Source organism: Hemitrygon akajei, chromosome 15 (assembly GCF_048418815.1).
Source record: "Hemitrygon akajei chromosome 15, sHemAka1.3, whole genome shotgun sequence".
Lineage (NCBI taxonomy): Eukaryota > Metazoa > Chordata > Chondrichthyes > Myliobatiformes > Dasyatidae > Hemitrygon > Hemitrygon akajei.
The window spans coordinates 41,818,361-41,843,864 of NC_133138.1; the positions used below are offsets into that span (position 1 = coordinate 41,818,361).

Genomic DNA, 25,504 nt, shown 5'->3' on the forward strand with positions numbered 1-25,504 from the left:
TTGTCTGCAATGGGAGAACAGATTTAGAAGTCCCACCTTTTACCCTCAGTGGGACCTACCTGACTATAGTCTCTTCTTTGGATAATCCCTTTCCTCAAACACTGATTACCTTAGAGCTTTAGGTCCACCTGTGCTAAATTTTCTTGCAACCTAGGAATGTCAATCTTATTCTTGTTATAAAGCTGTACTCCTGGTTTATTTGTGACCATTTCCCTAGCTTTGCTGGATGCTGGTGAATTCTGGTAATTGTTACTACAACTCGCTCCCATTGATTGGCATCCTGGGGTGATGTCTGAAGTTGGAGGCCGGTTGTCTGGAGTCTGTGAATCCGACATAATTCATATTCATGGAATCACCCCACTGTGTAAATCCTTTCTTCTGCTGGCCGATGCTTCTGGTTCATCAACTGCTCTATCAGCAGAACACCTGCATCCAAACTCATCCAGCTCTCTGTTCTGTGAAATACCAGAGCCGCTCAGTTTATTGCCTCACTGCTGCCTCAAAAAGCTTATTCTTCTCCCCAAGATGTGCCATCCAAATTTAAACACTTTATCTTATGTCATTAGCAGGTTTGGCATTGCTTTCTGACCTTTACTCAAAGTCTCAGATTTTAGAGTTGATGACCCCATTTGCTATACTAACTCCTGACGAAGGGTCACAACTCAATACGTTGACTGTTTATTCCTCTCCGTAGAGATGCCCTGCTGAGTCCCTCCAGCATTTTGTATGTGTTGCTCTGGATTTCCAGCATCTGCTGAGTCTCCTGTGCTTATAACTGCTTTATTAACCTGTTCTACCATCTTCAAAGGTTCGTGTTTCAGCATCTCCCGGCTCTTGCAGCCTCTTTGCAATAAAAAAAAATAGAATTTGATGAAGATTCAAATACAAACATGCAACCTGCCTATGCACTTTTCAAACTGAAATGCTTTATCTTTTTTTTCATTTAAAACAATCTTCTTTAATTAATTCTTTAATTGAAAACAATCTTTTTTCAATTGATTAACCTGGTGAGGAACAGAGTCACGGGGATGAGGAAGCTGAGTTGACAGTCTGTGCTGAGTTGGTTGATCGTGGCTGGGGAGGTTTCTGAAGTACAATTTGCTGTAGCACCCCTGGGTTAGGGAGGAGAGAGTTGGCAGCATTTCCACTTCTGATTGTTTTCCAACTCCATACACTGAGTGTGGATGTGTCTGCTTTATAAACAAGAACAGGCTTGGGCTTAGCAACGAAACTCCATTGATGAAATGGCCTGCCAGCAATTGATGTCAAGACTTGTATTTTGAATCTAGGTAATAGCCTTCAGGAAGGGAGAGGAGACAACTGGCAAAAACAAATACGCATGTATTGAATTTCTGCCAAGTAAGGAGTGAGCATGTCACCTCAGTATTTTCCATCAATTACAGTGCAAAGGTCTCATCGCTACTCAATCATGTTAGAATCACAGAACACACTGAAACACCTGTTTAAGGAGTTTGCCAGACATGAAAGCGCAGCTGATTTAATCATTCAACCTTTCCCTTCAGCATCTGCTGTTGGGTGGTTTTTTAACCGCTGAATGTCTTATGGAAACAAACTCATTTGAAGAACAAATCGTATCAGATTATCAGGTCCTGTGGGTCTCCTGTAATTCAATGTACTCAATGTGTTAAAAGGCCAGTGATGGAAAGGGGGAGTAAGTAAGGCAGTAAGATAAAGGATAGAATACAGAATTCAGGTAGATGTCAGCAACGTAGTTCTCTCTGAGTTCTGACAAAGGATCTCAGCCTGAAATGTTGATTCGATTCCCCTCCATAGATGCTGTCTGAGCTCCTCCAGTATTTTGTGTCACTCCGGATTTCCAGCACCTGCGGAATCTGTTTATGTCCCATTCCTGGCTTTTTAAGCACTTTCAAATGATGGCACCAGCTTCCAGTTCAGTAATGATTCAGTAGTGAGTCAAGTCAGAAAGGGAAAAGGGACCTGGCACTTCATCTGCCTCGTTCCGGATCTCCCTCACATTAAGCCAGGGGATCCAAAACAGAATTAGCTTTGTGCATGGCCTTGAGGGAAAGTAAACTGATGAGTGTGTCAGTAAGTGACAGACTCCTACACTTCACTAGAACTTGTTATTTAACATTAGTCGCAATGTATTACACAAAAGTTATAAAATATATCTAAATTAATGAATTGGGTTTTAAATGTAAAATTCTGCACAATATAAATTTAATTTGGACGATATTAGGAAAAACAAAAGAAAACTTCATCGAGGGCAAACTAGCCAATAATATAAAGCAGAACACAAAAAGTTTTTTCAGTTATATAAAGAATAAAAGGGAGGTGCGAGTTGGCATTGGACCACTGGAAAGTGATGACGGTGAGGTAGGAATGGAGAAAAAGTTGTGTAAATATCAAGACGGTAAAACCCATGTAGAGGATTTCATGATGAATTTTAAGTTTAACATTTAGTCTAGTATTTGTTGTGTTAAAAAGAACACAGAACATAGAAGAATACAACACCGGAATAGGACAGGATGCCTGTTTAAATTAACCCTACTTGCCTACATGTGGCCCATATTGATTCATTCCCTGCCTGTTCACATGCCTGTATAAATGCCTCTTAAATATTTCTATCATATCTGCTTCCATAGCGGTCTTTTCAAGGCAACTACCACTCTGTGTGGATAAAGAACTTCTCTTCACATCCCCTTTAAACTTCCTGCCTCTCAACTTAAAGATGTTCCCTCCACGATTTGACATTTACAGTGGGAAGATGGTTAATAATCTTGCTGATAACAATTTGGGGCAATGAAATGCTGGGCAAGTTTGGCAAAGCAAAACTGGCAAAAGCAAATATCAAATCCTTATTAAAGAAGTGAATATGCAATGATATATGAAATGAATATGTAATGATAATAAAATTCCTGTTTGAGTACTACTGGGGGGGACCTACATGGGGGAAGCAACAGTGGCCATACCTCTGGCACAGAGTCTGGCCCTGTGGCTCAGAAGGGTAGGGAAAGGAAGAGGATGGCAGCAGTGATAGGGGACTCTATAGTTAGGGGGTCAGACAGGCAATTCTGCTGATGTAGGAAAGAAAAGCGGATGGTAGTTTGCCTCCCAGGTGCCAGGGTCCGGGATGTTTCTGATCGCGTCCACAATATCTTGAAGTGGGAAGGAGAACAGCCAGAGGTCGTGGTACATATTGTTACCAATGACATAGGTAGGAAAAGGGAGGAGGTCCTGAAAACAGACTACAGGGAGTTAGGAAAGCAATTGAGAAGCAGGACCACCATGGTAGCCATCTCGGGATTACTGCCAGTGCCACGTGACAGTGAGGTGGAAGATAAATGCGTGACTGAGGGATTGGAGGAAGGGGCAGGGATTCAGATTTCTGGATCATTGGGACCTCTTTTGGGGCAGGCGTGACCTGTACAAAAAGGATGGGTTGCACATGAATCCCAGGGGGACCAATATCCTGGCGGGGAGGTTTGCTAAGGATACTGGAGAGAGTTTAGACTAGTATTGCTGGGGGGTGGGAACCAAACTGAAGAGATGGAGGAACGGGCAGTTAGCTCACAAATAGGAAAAGCTTGTAGGCAGTGTGAGGGGGAGCATAGGCAGGTGATAGAGAAGGGATGCGCTCAGACCGATGGTTTGAGATGTGTCTATTTTAATGGAAGAAGCATCATGAACAAAACGGATGAGCTTAGAGCGTGGATCAGTACTTGGAGCTATGATGTTGTGGCCATTACAGAGACTTGGATAGCTCAGGGGCAGGAAAGGTTACTTAGAGTGCCAGGCTTTAGATGTTTCAGAAAGGACAGGGAGGGAGGCAAAAGAGGTGGGGGTGTGGCACTGCTGATCAGAGATAGTGTCACAGCTGCAGAAAAGGAGGAAGTCATGGAAGGATTGTTTACTGAGTCTCTGTGGGTGGAAGTTAGAAACAGGAAGGGGTCAATAACTCTATAGGGTGTTTTTTTATAGACCACACAGGGACATCAAGGAGTAGATAGGGAGAAAGATTCTGGAGCAGTGCAGTAATAACAGGGTTGTTGTGATGGGGGATTTTAATTTCTCCAATATTGATTGGCATCTCCCTAGAGTGAGGCATTTAGATGGGGTGGAGTTTGTTAGGTGTGTTCAGGAAGGTTTCCTGACACAGTATGTAGATAAGCCTACAAGAGGAGAGGCTTTACTTGATCTTGTATCGAGAAATGGACCTGGTCAGGTGTCAGGTCTCTCAGTGGGAGAGCATTTTTGAGATAGTGATCATAATTCTATCTTTTTTACCAGAGCATTGGAGAGGGATAAGAACAAACAAGTTAGGAAAGTGTTTAATTGGAGTAAGGGGAAATATGAAGCTATCAGGCAGGAACTTGGAAAAGCATAAATTGGGAACAGATGTTTTCAGGGAAATGTACGGCAGAAATGTGGCAAATGTTCAGGGGATATTTGTGTGGTGTTCTGCGTAAGTACATTCCAATAAGACAGGGAGAGGATGGTAGAGGAACCATGGTGTACAAAAGCTGTTGAAAATCTCATCAAGAAGGAAAGAAAAGATTATGAAGGTACAGAAAACTAGGTAATGATAGAGATCTAGAAGATTATAGCAGAAAGGAGTTTAAGAATGAAATTAGGAGAACCAGAAGGGGCCATGAGAAGGCCTTGGTGGACAGGATTAAGGAAAACCCCAAGGCATTCTACAAGTATGTGAAGAGCAAGAGGATAAGACATGAGAGAATAGGACCAATCAAGTGTGACAGTGGAAAAGTGTGTTTGGAACCGGAGGTACTTAATGAATACTTCACTTCAGTGTTCACTGTGGAAAATGATCTTGGCAATTGTAGGGATGACTTACAGTGGACTGAAAAGCTTAAGCATATAGACATTAAGAAAGAGGATGTGCTGGAGCTTTTGCAAAGCATCAAGTTGGATAAGTCACCGGGACGGATGAGATGTACCCCAGGCTACTGTGGGAGGAGATTGCTGAGCATCTGGCAATGATCTTTGCATCATCAATGGGGACAGGAGAGGTTCTGGAGGATTGGAGGGTTGCGGAATTTGTTCTCTTGTTCAAGAAAGGGGGTTGAGATAGCCCTGGAAATTATAGAGCAGTGAGTCTTACTTCAGTGGTTGGTAAGTTGAAGGAAAAGATCCTGAGAGGCAGGATTTATGAACATTTGGAGAGGCATGATATGATTAGGAATAGTCAGCAGGGCTTTGTCAAAGGCAGGTCATGCCTTACGAGCCTGATTGAATTTTTTGAGGATGTGACTAAACACATTGATGAAGGTAGTGCAGTAGATGTAGTGTATATGGATTTCAGCAAGGCATTTGATAAGGTACCCCATGTAAGGCTTATTAAGAAAGTAAGGAGGCATGGGATCCAGAGAGACATTGCTTTGTGGATCCAGAACTGGCTTGCCCACAGAAGGCAGAGAGTGGTTGCAGATGGGTCATATTCTGCATGGAGGTTGGTCACCAGTGTGGTGCTTCAGGGATCTGTTCTGGGACCCTTACTCTTTGTGATTTTTATAAATGTCCTGGATGAGGAAGTGGAGGGATGGATTAGTGAATTTGCTGATGACACAAAGGTTGGGAGTGTTGTGGGTAGTGTGGAGGGCTGTCAGAAGTTACAGCGGGACATTGATAGGATGCAAAACTGGGCTGAGAAGTGGCAGATGGAGTTCAACCCAGATAAGTGTGAAGTAGTTCATTTTGGTAGGTCAAATATGATGGCAGAATATAGTACTAATGGTAAGACTCTTGGCAGTGTGGAGGATCGGAGGGATTGTCGGGTCCGAGTCCATAGGACGCTCAAAGCTGCTGCACGGGTTGACTGGGTGGTAAAGAAGGGATATGTTGTATTCGCCTTCATCAACAGTGGGATTGATTTCAAGAGCCGAGAGGTAATGTTACAGCTATATAGGACCCTGGTCAGACCCCACTTGGAGTACTGTGCTCAGTTCTGGTCATCTCACTACAGGAAGGATGTGGAAACTATAGAAAGGGTGCAGTGGAGATTTACAAGGATGTTGCCTGGATTGGGGAGCATGCCTTATAAGAATAGGTTGAGTGAACTCGGCCTTTTCTCCTTGGAGCAACGGAGGATGAGAGGTGATCTGATAGAGGTGTACAAGATGATGAGAGGCATTGATTGTGTGGATATTCAGAGGCTTTTCCCCAGGGCTGAAATGGTTAACATGAGAGGACACAGTTTTAAGGTGCTTGGATGTAGGTACAGAGGAGATGTCAGGGGTAAGTTTTTTATGCAGAGAATAATGAGTGCGTGGAATGGGCTGCTGGTGATGGTGGTAGAAGTGGATACAAAAGGATCTTGTAAGAGGCTTCTGGATAGGTACATGGAGCTTAGAAAAATAGAGGGCTATGGGTAACCAGAGGTAATTTCTAAAGTAAGTACATGTTCAGCACAGCACTGTGGGCCGAAGGGCCTGTATTGCGCTTTCGGTTTTCTAATTTTCTATTATATACTGTATACTCCACTAAAGTACACAACGTGTGACACACTAACAAGTTTTTTATTGTCATAATTCAAATTGAAGGAGAGGGAATTTGTTGAATGTGTATGAAATGATTTTCTCGAGCAGCTTGTGCTTGAGCCTACATGGGGAAAGGCCATCTTAGATTGGGTGTTGTGAGGTAACCTAGGTTTTATTGGTCAGCTTAATATAAAGGAAATCTTAGGAGGCAGTGATCATAATATAATTGAATTCATACTGCAATTTGAGAGGGAGAAGCATAAATCACATGTATCAGTATCACAATGGAATAAATGGAATTACAGAGGCATGAGAGAGGAGCTTGCCTGGGTGAATTGGAGGGGGATACAGATAGAGATGATGGCAGAACAGAGGTAGCTGAGGTTTCTGGGAATAGATTTCAAGGTAGAGGATAGGTATGCCTCACAGAGGAAGAAGTTCTCAAATGGCAGGGCTAGGAAATTATAGCTGACAAGGGAAGTTAAGGACTGCATTAACATCAAGGAAAGGGCATATAAGGTAGCAAAAGTGAGTTGAAGTTGGATGATTAGGAAACTTTTAAAATCCAACAAATCAACTAGAAAAGCTATAAGAAGGGAAAAGATGAAATATGAGGGCAAACTAGCTGATAATATTAAGCAGGATACTAAAATTGGCAGGTTTCCTAGCAGTGTGGAGGAACAGGGGGAATTTGGGTTCCACATCCTATATCCCTCAAAATTGCCAGGCAAATTCAATGGGCGGTTAAAAAGGCATATTGTGCGTTGCATTGATTAATCAAGAGATCGAGTTCAAGGGCCATGAGATAAGGTAGTAGCTCTATTAAACTCTGGTTAGACCACACTTTGAGTACTTTGCTCAGTTCCGTTCATTTTGTTATTGGAAGGGTGGAAACGGTAGATAGGAGTGCAGAGGAAATTTCCCAGGATGCTGCCTGTATAAGGAAACATGTCTTATGATGGTAGGTTGAGCAAGCTAAGGCATTTCTCTTTGTAGCAAAGGAGGATGAGAACTGGCTTGACTGAGGTGTATAATGTGATGAGAGGCATAGATTAAGTAGAGAGCCTGTGATTTTTTCCCATGGTGGAAATGGCTAATACAAGAGGGCATAATTTTAAGGTGATTGGAGGACAGTATGGGGGATGTCAAAGGTACTGTTTTTTATACAGAGAGCGGTAATTTCATGGAATGCACTGCCAGGGGTGGTGACCGAGGCAGATACATTAAGGACATTTAAGACACTTTTAGATAGGTGCATGGATGAAAGAAAAATGGAGGTCTATCTGATAGATACTTTATTGATCCTAAAGGAAATGACAATGTCACAGTGCTTAGATATAAATATTAGAAGAGAAGTAGAAAGAATAAAAAGTAAGTTACCACAACCAGTCTAACAGGAGAGGGTCATCACTTTCCCTGCTATACGTTGACTCGTTAAAGAGCCTAATGGCAGAGGGTAAGAATGATCTCATATAGTGCTCTTTGGAACAGCACAGTTGTCTTAGTCTATTATTAAAATTGCTCCTTTGTTCAGCAAGGTGGCATGTAGAGGGTGGGAAACACCAGGATCTGCCGTCGGGTCCTTTGTTCTACCGCAGCCTCCAGTGTGTCCAGTTTGATACCTATAACAGAGCCAGCCTTTCTAATCAGTTTATTGAGCCTGTTGGCATCACCCATGTTGATGCAATTGCCCCAGCACACAACCACATAGAAGATTGTACTGGCAACAACAGACTGGTAGAACATATGAAGGAGAGGCCTGCATACTCCAAAGGCCCTCAGTTTCCTCAGGAAGTAGTGGTAACTCTGGTCCTTCTTGTACACAGCCTCTGTGTTGGTGCTCCACTCAAGTCTGTCATCCGGGTGCACCCCCAGGTACTTGTAGGTCCTCACCACATCCACGTCCTCACCATCAATAGTAACAGGGAGCAGTGCAGGCTTAGTCTTCCTAAAGTCCATCACCAACTCCTTGTCTTACGAATGTTGAGCTGCAGATGATTCAGCTTGCACCATTTGACAAAGTCATCCACCATGGCCTGTATTCATCCTCCCGTCCTCCATTATATACCCAGCTATTGCTGTCATCAGAGAATTTCTGCAGATGATGACTCAGTGTTGTATCTAAGGTCCAAGGTATACAGGGTAAACAGGAAGGAAGCCAATACAGACGCTGTGGGGCCCAGTGCTGCTTATAGCCATGTCTGACACACAGCTCTGGAGCCAGTCAGGTAGTCCATTATTCAGGATACAACAGAAGTGCCAATCTGCATTGAATGGAGCTTCTCCCCCAGCAGTGAGGGCTGTATGGTATTGAAGGCACTAAAGAGATCAAAAAAACCTGATCCTCACAGTGCTGCTCTGGGAGTAGGCTCTGCTCAGCAGGTGGATGAGAGCATTGTCGACTCCAGTGTGCTCCTGGTAGGCAAACTGCAGGGGATTGAGAGCTGATCTGACCAGGGGTCAGAGGTGAGCCAGGACCTGCCTCTCTAGGGTCTTCATGATATGTGAAGTCAGGGCCATTGAACGGTACTCATTCAAGACTTTCAGTTGGCCCTCGGGTACTGGGATGACCTACGATGTTTTCCACACAGTCAGGACCCTTTCCAGGCTGAGACTCAGAATGAAAATGCTCGGGAGATCTCCACACAGCTGCTCAGCACACTCCTTCAGGACCTTGGGGTTCACACCATCTGGTCCCACTGCTTTGCTGTGTCCGGGTTTCCCCAGAGCCCTTCTCACCTGCTCAGTAGTGAAGGTGAGTCCATGATGACGGGGGAGGTGGTGGAAGGTGCGGGCTGGGGAGATGAAGATCGGGAAGATTGCAATTGATATGTGGAGGTGTGAGGAGGTGCAAGGCAAGGAAGAGATGTAGACAGTGGTAGCCTGTGGTGTTTATCCACATGTGGAATTGGAGGGAGGGAGGAGGGGAGCTGCTGGTGCTGAGGGAGCATTAGACAATTGTCAAACCTATTGAAGAATCTGGAAGGGAAGGGTTAGATTGATCTTGGAGTAGGCTAAATGGTCAGCACAGCACCACGGGCCAAGGAGACTGTTCTATGTTCTATTTCGGAGCTAATGGCCTTGGCAATTGACTTTATAGACCCCAATGGTGGAATGGTTGAATTTGACAATGATCTTTTAGTTTAGGTTTAGTTGTGTTTATTTTGTTTTTGATTTTTCAATTTGGGTTTTTTTTTCCATCTTTTTATTTTTTTCTTGTATCTTGTTTATATCAAGGGTTTGGGAGGTCTATTATATGATGTTACCTATAGTTTTTACTCATGTGTTAATTGCCAACAATGTAATCTCACTCCCTTTGTACTATTATGACTGTTATGTATCTGTTTTTGAAAAATTCAATAAAAAGTTTGAAAAAGAAAGAACTTGACAATGATCAAGATACCAGAGTATCTCAACATGTAAATATGGCTACTGGATTATGGAAGGAAAATACCACAGATAAAATCAATGGCGGGTAGGGCAAAATGCTAAACAGCCAAGTTTAAAGACACTATTTCTAAGTGCATCACACATAAAATGCTGGTGGAACACAGCAGGCCAGGCAGCATCTATAGGAAAAAACAGTGTCGAAGTTTTGGGCCGAGACCCTTCGTCAGGCTTCTCCCTATAGATGCTGCCTGGCCTGCTGCGTTCCACCAGAATTTTGTGTGTGTTGCTTGAATTTCCAGCATCTGCAGATTTCCTTGTGTTCTAAGTGCATGCTGCATCGATAACAGAATGGAGGAAGTAATGCCAGAAAGCAATCAGTGGTATCCAGATGTCATCACAAAAATGAGGCAACAGGTTAAAAAGGATCTTCACTTGGTGGATTGTGAAATAGACATAGAACCCCTTTACTTGAGCTTTGAAGCAATAGGGGCAGAAAATATTAGTGGGAGTTATTTATAAGCCATCTTGTTAAACAGGAAATTATGGGTTCACATAACAGGGACAGAACAGTAATTATGGGGGACTCTGTGAACAGACTGGATGTATCAAGTTAATACTAATATTGGGGATGAACTGGAATATATATGAGATGGATTTCTGGCTAAGAAACTATCTTGTGGGAAGGCTATTTTAGATTTGGTACTGCACACTGAGAAAGAGTTAATTAATTAATAACGTTGCTGTAAAGTGGCATATAGGAAAGAGTAACCATAATGTAATGGAATGTTATGTTACATTCAAAATCTGAAGTTTTTAACCTGAACAAAGGAAATAATGAAAACATTAGGATAGTTAGAGACCCAACTACACCCATTGTGGTGCCTAGGTAAAGGCTAAAATTTGAAGAAATATTATAAGATTTAAAATAAATGCACACTGTACACATTTGTTATTCTTTCAGCATGGAAACTGACCCTTTGCCCTTACTCATCGATGAAGAGCAAGGGTTCTACCCTGAGCAAGACCCATTTGTTTACATTTACCCACATCCTTCTACCGTTCCCAACCCATGCATCTGTCCAATTGTCTTTTAGATGTTGTAATTGTACCCGTTTCTACCGCTTCCTCTAGGAACTCATTCCATATCCCTACTTCCATCTGTATGAAAAAGATTCCCCTTAGGTCCTTTTTAATTCCCCCTCCCCACCATGAACCAACATCATTTACTCTAGTTATAGACTCCTCTGCCCTGGAAAAACAAATGTGACCATCCAGTTTATGAATGCCCCCCTATGGAACTTTTGTAAAGTCACCCCTTAGTGTCCTTCATTCAAGGGGAAACAGTCCCAGCCTATCTAGTCTCTCCTTATAACACAATCTCTCCAGTCCTGGTAGCATCTTTGTGATTCTTTTCTCCATCCTCTCTAGCTTAATCACATTCTTCTTGTAGAATGGCAATCAGAACTGGAGACAATAACCCTGGTACGATCTCACCAACAGTTGTCTGGTTGTAAGGTGATGCCTAACTCTTGTAAGCAGTGCCCTGAACGATGAGGGCAAGCATAGCATATGCCTTCTTCACAGCCCTAACTGTGTGGCCACTTTCAGGGAACTATATACCTGCATCATACACAAAGTGCTGGAGGAACTGAGGCCAGGCAGCACCTATGTAAAAGATTATAGTCAACGTTTCAGGCCGAGACCCTTCATCAGGACTGATATATACCTGTAACCCTTAGATCTCTCTGTACTACAAGAACTAGTAAAGTTGAGGAGATTGGTGCATGCATCCCAAGATTTCACAATTTACATTGTCAATTGGTTTGATGGGAACAAATATAATATTTCCAAGTCTAGAGTATTGTGTACAAATCTGGGCCCTTACCTCGAGGCAGCTCATTGATGCAGTAATTTGTGTTGCTGCCTCAAAGATTCATTGGGGTAGTTTAGATCTCAATCTTCGTTTGCTGCCTGTGCAGAACTTGCATCAGGTGGGCTTTCCCAAGTTCTTGGCTTTCCTCTCACATTCTGTGGATGTGCTGGCAGGTTAAGGTGCTTCTGGAAACTACCTCCAGCTTAGATATGTGGTATTAGCAGAATAATCTTGGAACTTAGTGTTTCCATTATGGGTGACTATGTTTTTTGGGTTGCCACAGCAGCAAAATCTGAACTCTTCACCTGAACAGCTCCAAATCCATACCTTTCTTTCCTTATTAAAGATGTTCTTTGAAACCTACCTCTGTGGCCCGGCTTTAGTATCTGCCCTGATATTTTCTCATGAGCATTGCTGCCAATTTTTAATAATGCTACTGTGAAGCACCTTGGGCTATTTTATAAATCAAAGGCATTAAATAAATGAAAGTTTGCTGTTTTATACTTTAAAAAAAATCAGGACTGTACTCTACGCGAACAAAAAAGCAAATTCTGTTCAAGCAAGCTTTCTCAAAACATGTTTTGAAGTTGAAATTTATGGCTCTTGTTTCAGAAAACATCTTACTTTATTTTGTGCATATTAGTATCTGAAATAGCCAGTTGAGAAGCTGGGCAGTATGTTTGTTCTGCTGGTCTCTTCATACAAGGTTGAAGATAAGCAAATATGAAAATTACCAATCAACTTCTTAAGGCATTTAGTTCTGCATTATATACAGCAAGAGTTGCTAGAGATGAATTTATGTGTACAAGGGTGAAAATAACTTTGGAAATTGTTGTATGTCCAAGCTAAATTGCTGGAGCCCTCTGACCTGACGTGTGCTGGTTCCTTTAAAGATTAACAACTTAGGCATTCCTGGAACTGCAGTCAAAGTAAGCTGTTAGTGAAAGAAAGGGAGAGAATTAGGGTGGCAGAAAGGTAGTGAAGGAAAGGAAATTACTTGTGGAATGTTTGTAATCATTTAAACAACTCATCAGTGATTGAAAAGGGTACTAAAAGGTAACAGAAATTACCAGAGAAAATAAATTACTCCTGGAATACATGTATTCACTCACTTGGATCTAAAAGATTGTAATTAAAAGCAGTTGAAAGATCTGACAAGTTTATACTATAACACTTATGATATGATCTATAAATTAAAGATGATTCACCTGCCTATATTAATAAGATCATAACTATTAGTTTAATTGGAGCTGTTATATCATCAGATCAGATTTTATATTTTCAAATGAAAATGGTTCTTTCTGAATTTCATGAAGTGCTTGTTATATGAGTTAGGGTCCATGATCAATACAATCCCTGGGGGCTTCAGTCAGACAAGAAATTTGCCCTCCATGTATTTTTTCATCACTTTTCCATTTGACTTTGTTAACAGCCTTGAATAAATCATGCTTTAAGGCATAGATTTGAGGCAGACCACACAGAACTCACAGGAAGCAACAAGAGCTGTCAGTCATTTATAGTAACCAAGCAAACTTCAGTGCCTCAGCAATACTCTCTGCCTTAGTTTATGGATTCAACCACTACTTTTTTTATGAGTTCCTTGACTTACAGCAAACATTTTTCTCTTGTTTCTGACCTTCCACTGTTTAATTAATAGAGCCGTCAGATTATTGTTATAGAATCAATATATTGTCAGCAGAGACTGTTGAAAAGGAATGGAGCAGAATCATTATTGCCAATAACATAAATGTAACCATGTAACTTATGGTCATAACTTTATCTCCAAAAGACATAAAAATAAAATAAATAAATCATTATGAAAATTAAAAACCTGTAAAAAGACGCCTGTAACATATGCTTACCATCACATTATTTCAGCATGTCTTAATTTTAATAGATCAGAGGTACTGTCATAATTATCTTCAGCTGTGAGTGGATGCTCATGGCATTATTTGTCTAGAGACACCACAAAACTTTAGGGTGTCAGATTCCTCTTTTTGAATGCCATTCATGAAATTCTTTTAAATTAGTAAGGGCAGTGAGCTTGCTCTGGGTTGGGGGCAAAACAAGAGTGGCTTGGGGTAATGCTACCATTGTCTAGAGATGGCTAGTTCTGAAGGAGGTGGTATCTGCTAGACAGGCGAGTGGTGGCTGGTGAAGTAATCAACATGAAATAAACCTCACCACCTAATCTGACGATCAGTGCAGACTCCATGTTCTGAGGGGTCTGCATCTCTGCTGTGCTGTATCTATCTGAGATTCCATGTGACATCATAAATCTGCACACTATAAAGGCACACGGCAGAGATTCAGAGTGAATAGCTATAAGCTTGTGGTTTGACGCTATAATGGCACCAGAGACCCAGGTCAATTTCCTGTCGCTGTCTGTAAGGAGTTTGTATATTCTCCCTCCAGGTCCTTTGGTTTCCTTCCACACTCCAAAAACATACAGGTTAGTAGGTTAACACGAGGAAATCTGCAGATGCTGGAAATTCAAGCAACACACACAAAATGCTGGTGGAACGCAGCAGGCCAGGCAGCATCTATAGGAAGAGGTACAGTCGACGTTTCGCGTTGAGACCCTTCGTCAGGACTAATGGAAAAAAGAGATAGTAAGAGATTTGAAAGTGGGAGGGGGAGAGGGAGACCTGAAATGATAGGAGAAGACCGGAGGGGGAGGGATGAAGCTAAGAGCTGGGAAGTTGATTGGCAAAAGGGATACAGGGCTGGAGAAGGGGGTGTATCATAGGATGGAAGGACGGCAGGTTAATTGATCACGTGGGTGTAATTGGCCGGTGCTGGCTCGTTGAGCCAGAAGGTGCTGTTATTGTGCTGCATCTCTAAATAAATAAGTAAATAGATAGATAAAATAACATTGACTGCTGCCCGACAAAGTAGAAAACCACATGGATTTGCCTTACCTGTTGATGTCTTGCCTAGCATTCTACTCTTAACCATTAACTATCGAGCTGAAGAATATCACCAGTGACCTACTCACAGAAATTTAGACTGGCTTCCCTTCCTGTCACTGGAGCTTTTGCTAAAATATCAACAAAAGAACTTATTTCCTGAAGTAAGTAAAAGTTATTGGCTTTGACACCAAGACAACATTTATCTGCTTGTTACGTTAAGGAGCCTCAGTGCAGTTGAACTCACAACAGCCTGCAGCAAAATACTTCACTGCCTGGAGTGATGTTCAACCAAGGAAAGATGCTTATGGTTAGCAGCAGCCATTCATCTCACTTTCAAAGCATTTTTAACAGGAGTTCCTTAGAAGTTACCGGGCTCAGTCATATGTGGCTTCATCATGAAAGATACTACTTTGATTTGCAGTTTGGAGGTCGCTGATCGTTCCAGCGGTCTGCAGTCTCTGAGAGGATTCCAGTAGGCAGAGCCGGCATGCACGAACCTTGTGGCAAAATGACTGCGAGCCGATGTTCAACTCCGTTTCGCCGATTCGAGCTTCCATTGTCTGTCGGTTAAAGCGACGGGGGAGATCGAAACATTGAGGCGAATGCGGAAGGTGAGCGCTTGCTGCATGCCTTTTGATTGTTGGTGGGAATACTCTGTTGTCGGAGATGGGAGACTGCCTTTCGATCACTGGTAAGATCGGTCTGCTGCCGGAGAGGGAAAGGCCTACTGTTGTGCCTGGAGAATGTTACCCAGGTCTTCTGCATTTTAGATATGGACTTGGACCATTGACATTTTTTACAGTCTTATAGTTTTTTTTTATATTCCGAGTTTTACACCCGATCTTTCTCGTGTTTTTTGAGTGTGTGCCGGAGGGGAATTGGAGGTCGATGTTCCTACTCCGTTTTAGTTCATTTTTTTTGTGCAGGGAGGAGGGAATTGGGGGTTAATGATTGTGCTGCCGTTTGTTTCTTTCTTGGTTTCATGGCTATCTGAAGAAGAATAATTTCAGAGTTGTATACATTGCACACACACACACACACACACACACACACACACACACACACACACACACACACACACACACACACACACACTTTGATAATGGAGGAATCTTTGAACTTCTTTTACTAGTTAAGGTCTGAAGTTTCCTGAACAGCTCCTCAGACCATTACAACAATCTACACTGTAGACATGCTCCGGTTGATGAACAATATATATACGTTGTGTTTCACAAGCACCAGGCAATGATCTTCTTCAGCAACCGTCTAACTACATCCATTTGATAGTGAATAGTTAGTTATACCTTCACCAAATCTCGCACCATCGCTATACTGGGAGTGATGCTATTGACCTGAAACATAACTGAAATAACCATAAATGAGGACAAGATCATGCCAGAAGCTGAGTATTCCATGGGGAATGAGAATGCCCTCATTCTCAAAGTCTTCACATCATAAGACCATAGATACAAGAGCAGAATTAGGACATTCTGTCCATCAGGGCTGTGTGTGTGCGTGTGCGCGCGCACCTTAACTCCTGGTGGAGTCGTTGGGGCGCCGTCATGACAAGCTTTTTGCATTGATCTTTTTGGTGATTGCTCATCATACGGCTTGGCTTGGGCATCTGGCAGATGGCGGAGCCCATCCCTCTCCAGGTTTTTTTACGAGGTCGAGTTGCTAGCTCGGCACTCAACCCAGGGCACGGATGGAGAGCGTGCAAAGGAGTCGGCCAGATTCGAACTCGAGGCCTCTCGCCCTGAAGTCCAGCGCGGCTGCCACTATGCAACCATTTAATCATAGATTTATTGTTCCATCTCATTCCTATTCTACTGCCTTCTCCACATAATCTTTGGCACTCTTAGCCATCAAGAACCTATCAACCTCTGCTTTAGATATACTAACGTGTTGGCCTCCACAGCTGTCTATGGCAATGAACTCAGAATCAGAATCAAGTTTAATATCGCCTACATATGTCGTGAAATTTGTTAACTTTGTGGCAGAGGTACAATGCAATACATGATGATATAGAAAGAAATCTGAATTACCATAAGTATGTACATGTATATCAAATAGTTAAATTTAAAATAGTGCAAAAACAGAAATAAAAGCGTAGTGAGGTTGTGTTCATAGTTTCAACGTCCATTCAGAAATCAGATGGCAGAGGGAAAGAAGCTGTGCCTGAGTCACTGAGTGTGTGCCTTTAGACTTCTGTACCTCCTTCCTGATAGTAACACTGAGAAGAGGGCATGTCCTGGGTGGTGGGGGTTCTTCATGATGCCTTTTTGAGGCACCACTCCTTGAAGATGCTTTGGAGACTAGAGGCTAGTACCCAAGATGGAGCTGACTAATGTTACAAATCTGCAGCTTCTTTCAGTCCTGTGCAGTAGCACATACCAGATGGTGATGCGGCCAGTCAGCATGCTCTCCACTGTACATCTGTTGAAATTTTTGAGTGTTTTAGGTGATATTCTGAATCTTCTCAAACTCCTAATGAAATATAGCCACTGTCTTTACTTCTCTATAGCTGCATCTATATGTTGGGACCAGGTTAGGTCCTCAGAGATATTTACATCCAGGACCTTGAAATTGCTCACTCTCTCCACTTCTGATTCCTCCATGAGATTTGGTCTGTGTTTCCTCATCTTACCCTTTCTAAAGTCCACAATCAGCTCTTTGATCTTACTGACATTAAGTGCAAGGTTGTTGCTGTGACACCACTCAAGTAACAGGTATGTCTCACTCCTGTACGCCCTTTCATTTGCATCCGTGATTCTGCCGGCATCAACAAATTTATAGATGCCATTTGAGCTATGCCTACCCACACAGTCATGGGTGTAGAGAGAGTAGAGCAGTGGGCTAAGCACACACTCCTGAGGTGTGCTTGTCATGGTCCCTTCTGGCACCTTGCTATTTACCTCAGGAATTGGGCCTCAATCACCTCCTTTAATTTCCAATCATTCCCAGATTCCACTAAACTACACACACCTGCTTCCCATTAGGAACTGCAGGATAAAGACCCTGTGATCACAACAAGGAGCTGCCAGTTCATTGGTCGACTCGTGTACGAGTAACCTCGTTCCATGGTTCTTAGGACTATCAGTTCTAAGTCTAGCATCATTCCTGAATTCTCTACTAAAACCAAGACTCCAGGTAAAGACTCCCTTGGCACCCATTCCATGCTCGCTATGACCGTAATGCCTCCTGACTCAGCCTCTGCGCCCGTATTCAGCACTTGGGTTCATTCCACCACCACATCCTTGCAACAGTGCCAGTGTTGATTGTCAGCAATGTGGATATGTTATTACCAATCCACACAGATTGGTCTTCTGGTTAGGAAGTCGAAGATCCAGTTGCAGAGGGAGGTACAAAGGCTGAGGATGTGTTTGGATCAGGACTGTAGGAATAATGGTGTAAAATGCTGTAATAGTCAATAAACAACATTTGGACACCTATTGTGTTGTTCAGGTGATCCAAGGCTGCATGGAGAACCAATGAGATTGCATCTGCTGTAGACCTGTTGTGAAGATAGGCAAATTGCAGTGGGTCCAGGTCTTGCTAAGACAGGAGTTCATTCTAACCATGACCAATTTCTCAAAGCACTTCATCACCCTCTGGCTAAAGAAATTCCTCCTCATCCCTTTTCTAAAGAGATGTCCTTCTGTTCTGAGCTGTGCTCTCTAGACCTAGAATCTCCCACAACTAGAAACATCCTCTCCACAGTCCCTGGCATCCAACCAAAACCTGCCCCCTTTATTCCTGCTCTGCTATCTGCGAATCAACCTATCTTCTATCCATGTCAGTTCTTTACCTTTATTACTTTGAACTCTTATCTTGTTTAGCAAACTCATGTTTAGCATCTTGTCAAAGACCAACTGCAAATCCAAGTAAATAATACCCACTGACTCTCGTTTGTCTATCCTGCCTGTTATTTCCTCAAAGAATTGCAACAGATTTTTTGAGCCGAGCTCTTCCCATTAAAGAAACCCTGCTGTCTTCGGCCATTTCTTTTTTCATGTGCTTCCCAGCCACATCATTAATAATGGACTCTAAAATCTTGCCAGCTACTGAAGTCGGGCTGATCAGTCAATAATTTCTTGCCATTGGCCACACTGCCCCCACCCTCTTAAAAGGTGGAGTGATAGTTACGATTTTCTGGTCCTATGGAATTATTGCTGGCTCTAGAGATTCATGAAATGCCTGTGCAATCTCTTCAGCTACCTCTTTCAGAACCGTGCAGTGTCGTCCTCGGGTCCAGCTGACTTATCCGCCGTCAGACCTTTCGGCTTCCCGGGCACCTTCTCCTTGGTGTTGGCGACCACACTCACTTCTGCCTCCCGGCTCTCTTGGCAAGGTGGAGGGAGGTTCATTGCACAAGCCTTTCGAGGTTGTCTGGATTAGTGCAGATCCAATAACATCGAAAAAGCTCAAACCCAAACAAAGCAATCCGCTTGATCTGCACTCCCTCTATCAGGCCAAGCAGCGGCACAAACGGTTGCTCGAGCCTGTTGCTCATGAGATTCATTGATGCAAATCAGCGAGGGTTCTTCCTAACATTCAGTGCTACTACTAAAAAGACTAAGTAAATCTAAGACTAAGTAAGTGCTACACCTGTCCCTACACCTCCTCTCCTACCACCATTGAGGGCCCCAAACAGTCCTTCCAGGTGAGGCAACACTTCACTAGTGAGTCTGTTGGGGTCATCTATTGCATCCGGTGCTCCCGGTGCGGCCTCCTCTACATCGGAGAGACCCGACGCAGGTTGGGGGACCGCTTCGTCAAGCACCCCCGCTCCGTCCGCCACAACGGACAGGATCTCCCGGCTGCCACCCACTTTAACTCTGCTTCACATTCCCATTCAGATATGTTCATACATGGCCTCCTCTACTGCCATGATGAGGCCAAACTCAGGTTGGAGGAGCAACACCTCATATACCGTCTGGGTAGTTTCCAGCCCCTTGGTATGAACATCGAATTCTCCAACTTCCGGTAATCCCCCCCCCCCTTCCCCATCCCATTTTCACTCTGCCTCCTCTTCCAGCTGCCTATCATCTCTCTCATGATTCTACCTTCTTCGACTACACGTGCTTTCCCCTTACATTCCTTCTTCACCTTTCCTGACTATCTCCTCCCCCACCCCTTGATCTTTGCCCTTACTGGTTTTTCACCTGGCACCTACCAGCCTTCTCCTTCCCACCTTCCCCCACCTTCTTTTTAGGGCACCTGCTCCCTCCCTCTTCAGTCCTGACGAAGGGTCTCGGCCCGTAACCTTGACTGCTCCTTTCCACGGATGCTGCCCGACCTGCTGAGTTCCTCCAGCTTGTTGTACGTGTTGATTTGTCCACAACATCTGCAGGGTACTTTGTGTGTTACTAAAAAGACAAGGACTGGAGTTGCTAGAACATAATGAGCACCGAGTACTCCTTAACACGGATCGCGCACGTTGTCTTTCCTTCCTGATAGCTGTGGTAAACTCCTGCAACTCGCTGCTTAAGGCGTCATAGAAGTGATAGAACTGCAGTCCCTCCGCCCTTTAAAGGATAGGTAGGGGCGAAGCAATACATTCACATCTCGCGCCAATGAATACAATAAAATCAATTTGCGGCATCTTGAGTATGTTTATGTGAACTAGAAGTAATCGCCAAAAACAACATGAAAGAAAAACATTTAGAGGATGTTTATTTTGGGAACAAATGGAACTAGAAGAAAGTCGTCTCGTCGCGAATCCTAATACTGTCGACACACGAGATGATAGCGCACACACATCACCATTTGTGACCTGCACCGCCTTACTCTGACTGAAACATATTATTTTACACATCAGAAAGGTTGAAAAGTGAACTTGTTTATCACTTGTTCACTCTTTAATATGTAGATACTCTATATTTTCAACATGTAACTCAACACCCTTTTGATCGGATCTACTTCACTATTTCCTTTCCGTGTGATCAGCTGTCGAATCACCAGAAATTAAATTCCCAGAAGACAAGAAACTGAGTTTTTTCGCCACAAAATTCGACACCGTTGCATCTTTCATGCTTAAGACGCGGTATACGTCGGTCTACCTTCGTCATGGTGGAAATGTCAAGAATGGAGGCACTATTGTTCGATGTCTTCGGAACGAATTCTGTGGCATTCTCATACTTGTTGCGACATCGTGAGATTCGGCTGCCGTGGCTCTTGAGTTAACACACCCTGGTGGAATCTGGCAATCTGTTACCGTTGCTGCATCCTTTTCTGAGCGGCACAGAAGACGTATAGCGTTTTAAAAAGACTGTGATGAGGATGGTGCTAGGTATATCATCAAACAATGATGGCGGAGCATAAACTCTGTACAGAGTATACCGTTGCTAGGTGTAGTGTAGTATTGGATACGGAGATAGAACAGCATTATTAATGGAACTTTCTATGTTATTAGTATATTGTTGACAACAACATTTCTTAATTGGTGATTGTCAATTATACTGCCATTGAGATCAGGACTTTCACTTTTGGATGCATACATATTTTTTACTGCATGATTGGCCTTTAACGCCTCAAGGAGACGCACACTGTGTTACGTTTACATATCCAGCTTAGTCTCGAGTGCTCCGAGCAAACTAAGCTCTCCGTGTGAAGAAATTTTCCCCAAGCAATCATTGTGACGGGGTTAGATTTTAAGATGGAGAGGTCTTGTTCTTGTTACAGTTGCGCAAGGTGTTAGTTCACACCTGGATTTTTTTTGCATGGTTTTGATTTCCTTACTAATACGGGATACACTAAGTTTGGAGCCAGTCCAAAGGAGATTAATCAGGCTAATTCCATGGAAGGGTATCTTACCAAGAAAGGCAAGACATTTTAATTCTACAATTCCTAGGATTTTACAAAAATGTAGGGTGACCTGATTCAAACATAAGATGCTAAAGGGGCCTCTCAGGGTAAATGTTGAGATGTTTCCATTTGCGGGAGACTCACCGTCAAGGGTACAAAATTAACAAAACAAGGAACCCATCATTTAAACTAAGGTACGTAGGAACTTCGTTCCCCAGGGTAGTGAATCTCTGCCCTCTGGGGCGTTGGACGCCAGATCATTAGAAATACTTCAGGTAGTGATGAGTAAGTATATGAAAGGCGGAGGAATTGAGGGCCACGAAGAACTGTCGCAGAAGAGAAGCTGTGAAAGCAGTGAGTGATTGGTTCTTTTAGTATATTTTACAACGAGTACATTGAAGGGAACTGATAGCCTACTCCCGCTCAGACTTCTTGCGTCCTTGTGTAATCAAAGTTAGTAGTAAGAGTTTGTGCTATTTTTTTTTAAAGTTCCCAGAAGATTCAACCGACTGTGAAGAAACAGATTTAAAAGATGGCTGAAGTTGATCCATTTCTTGAACAAAGCCCAAGCGCTTTAGACTACCTACTGAACATGATCTCACGCCATCTGGCTTTAGAGCACTTGGGAATCGCACTGGACGCAGACTCCCAAGTTACACAGACGCTCGCGTGCCCTTGCATAAGACGAATTGGTTTGCATCGCAAAATTGCGAGTATAACGGGAAGCCTCGAGAAAATGTAGCCAAGTTACTCGCTGGATTCTACAATCAATGCTGCTTTACAAAGCTGGAAAGGTTTTACACACGAAAAGTATGCTGAAGCTCGGAAATGCGTTATTTTAGACCAGAAATGAATCAGAGTGGAAATGTATCATTTTGTGATGGAATGGGTGTACACAAAACTAGAAGTTTACTAATTATGAGGCGCATTGCTGATATTTGCACGATGCAATTCGTGCCGCGCTTGTTGGTTTTGTGTTATGTTGCATCTTTAATTATGCGTATATTTTACACATCAGTAAAAATCTATTTACCAAGCCTTCCGAGGTTCAAATGCACCTATCAAACAAGATGTGTGCGAGTATTGCGGGACTGAATAATGCAGCGCTCTGATGTCTTTACTGCTTGAGCTCCAGATACACCGGTAATTGATCCACTTCAATCAGTTGCAACATCGTACGCTTTCATCTTTATTGCTACGCCATCTTTCTTCCTGGCCTCAGTTAATTGCGCAGGTTTATCAGCCATAATTATTTCCCTTTTATGTTCCGAAAGTTATTATTTCATTCTTTTGAAATGAAATGGCAGCTGTATTAAAACATATTAATTAATTAATTTTAAAGTTCCATAATTAAACATAATTGCATTTGAGCAAAGTGATAGGACCTTGTGATTAGATTTCCACATAATGCTTAATTATTAGTTATTTATTTTTCCTTGCAGGCACTATTAACTACTTGATGATAATAGATAAGGTTGAATATTAAGTAGAACGCAGTGATTGGTTCCTTTGCTATATTTTGGAAATGCCGTTCCATGCGTGAGGTCTCATCATGGATTCTTTCATAAAGATAAATATGTACACAGATGAACTGCTATCGTCCCTGTGAAGGGAACGAAATATTAGGATTAGTTTTAGTCAATTACTTCAAGAGGAACTGCGTAGGGAAAAAGTGAAAACCCACCGGCAATAGAAATGGACACCTGCAAACTTCAGGAATTCAAACGCGGTATTGCTTTAGAAGGGAAAATAGTTTTAAAACAGTAATCGTGCTCTTTTTTTCACGCGCTCGACCAGTTACTTACAGTTAATTTTGCCAGATTTCATTTCTGTGAGATGGCTTGGGGCGTTTGACTTCGTTAATATTAATATACAAATCCAAGTTGTAGTTAATGTTCGGTTTGGAAGGAAGCAGGGCCGCTACATTATACAAGAAAGGCAGGGGACAGAAAATGTTATATTTCACCATTTCTAACTATATTACTTGGATTCGTGTATTACAATGTTGAAACTAGTTAGCATCCTACACACTTGAAATACTAAGTCATATCCTTGCAATTTAGAGCAACGAATGGTGCTGATGATAACAAATCTGCAGGTGGAACTCACTAGGTCGAGGTGGAGGGCGAGAAGGGAGTTGGCGACGTTTTGCGTGGAAACCCTGCATCAGGATTGATAATAAGCTCCACCAGTTTCCATTCCGACCACGTTTCCTTATTACGCGCCACTGAGAAAAGTATTAACAGCTGCATATAGCCGCGTGGCCAGTGCATTCAAGATGCTTTATCGAAGGTAAGACAGAAAATGTTTGTCTTTGAGGAACGACACCGCAATCTTAAAATAATTACAATAGATCGTTTAGTTACCCCCCCCCCCCCACACACACACACAGAATTTTAGTTTAGGGGATTACAAGAGATATTTTATCAATTGAATGTGCAGGTATTTAATAGTTCCAACTTTAATTGCACTATCAAATCGATTGTGGGTTGCTTGATGTCGGGAATGTATTATAATTCTTGAATATCTGGTAGTGGGTTTAATAAATTAAATCGCGCTAAGAAATAAAACGACAAACAAGAGAAAATCTGCAGATGCTGGAAATTCAAGCAACACACACAAAATGCTGGAGGAGCTCAGCAGGCCAGGCAGCGTCTATGGAAAAAAAGAAAATACAGTCGATGACTCGGCCCGAAACGTCGACTGTACTTTTTTTTTCCATAGACACTGCCTGGCCTGCTGGGTTCCTCCAGCATTTTGTGTGTGTTGCCAAGAAATAAAATGGTGTTGGCAGGTGCAGATGCAGCTTTTGCATTCAATGCAGAAGACGTAACGGAGTGCATGCATCATACCTTGTAATTTCAACAATCGTGATTCTTTTAGACTTTTAAAAGATTGAGCCCTTAATAATATGAATGAAATTATCTCCATAAAAAGCGAGCACAATTATAGCAGTCTAATTTGTTACCGTGATTATTTCCGGCGCATTGAGGAGGAGAAGTTAAATATTTATATATTACCGAATATTTCAGTACGGGCTTCTTGAGAAATATGCGCAAACACATGACTGTTTTGAGTGGTAACCATATCAATGATAAATATCACGGTAGGATTGGAGTACAGCAAAGGTAAATTGCCCCAAATAAAAATTCAGAGCGTCATTTTCTAACCAATCAGAATGTTAAAAATTGCGGAGAGTCTGCAAAATGATCCATTCTCAGGATCTCTCTGGGGTGCACATTTAGTATTACGGTAATTTCTCATACTTCGACAGCAAAGTATAACCGTCGGGAAGTCCTTGGGCATTACTATTTACCCCGCCCGCCTTTAATACGCAAATTTTGAATAAATTAGATTAAAAATTCAATCCCAACCAGTTGTGATTCGGTTCTTCCAATTCAAATAATTTTAAAAGTGCTGTTTCGATACAATAGATCATGAGAAAGGGAGCGACTAACCAGGGGGAGAAAACGGTCCAGAAATGTCAAGAAATATTTGTGGATTCAATTCTCACGTACTAGCTGATGAATAAGGCGATTTCAAAAACATTTCCAGTATCTGCAACGTCAACTACGTTGGGTTCGTAACTGAATACAGCTTAAAGGATTTTAAAGCAAGCAAAATAAATAACCGTAGTTTGAAAACAAGTAGATATTCCTCGGGGGAGCACTTTGGTTTGGGTCGTTTTAAATTTACTTGCACCCTTTAACTTACCCACGCCCTCAATTTTGCCCAGGTTTTGCTTTGTCTTTGGTGCTGGCCAAATTTGGAAGCGTGTTGCAAAATGTTACTAATGCTTACCGAACATGTAACGTTCATGTCCCCGGTCCACTTTCAAATCGTGAACCCAGCGGAAGACACATCTCTGCACTACAACTTTGCAATTGTCTGGTAATTATTTCCTGTAACTTCCAAAAGCATTTTGTTTTTACCAGTAATTGATTTAACGAAGTCCTCACTTTTAACACAGTCTAAATGTACTGCGTCGATGGATCGTGGTTACAATCAACGGGCGAAAGTGAAAGACGGCCGCATATTGTCAA

At 42.5% G+C, this 25,504-nt stretch overlaps 1 protein-coding gene across 1 annotated transcript in view; it reads left to right on the plus strand.

Moving 5' to 3' along the window:
- Nucleotides 1–23,702, plus strand: part of LOC140739284 (cation channel sperm-associated protein 3-like) — a 70,014-nt gene extending 46,312 nt beyond the window's left edge. Inside the window, exon 7 of the mRNA XM_073067442.1 lies at nt 23,525–23,702. Within this exon, the coding sequence (XP_072923543.1) occupies nt 23,525–23,573 (49 nt within the window). The 3' untranslated portion in view covers nt 23,574–23,702. The remainder of the gene's footprint in view (nt 1–23,524) is intronic.
- The last annotated feature ends 1,802 nt before the right edge of the window (nt 23,703–25,504 follow it).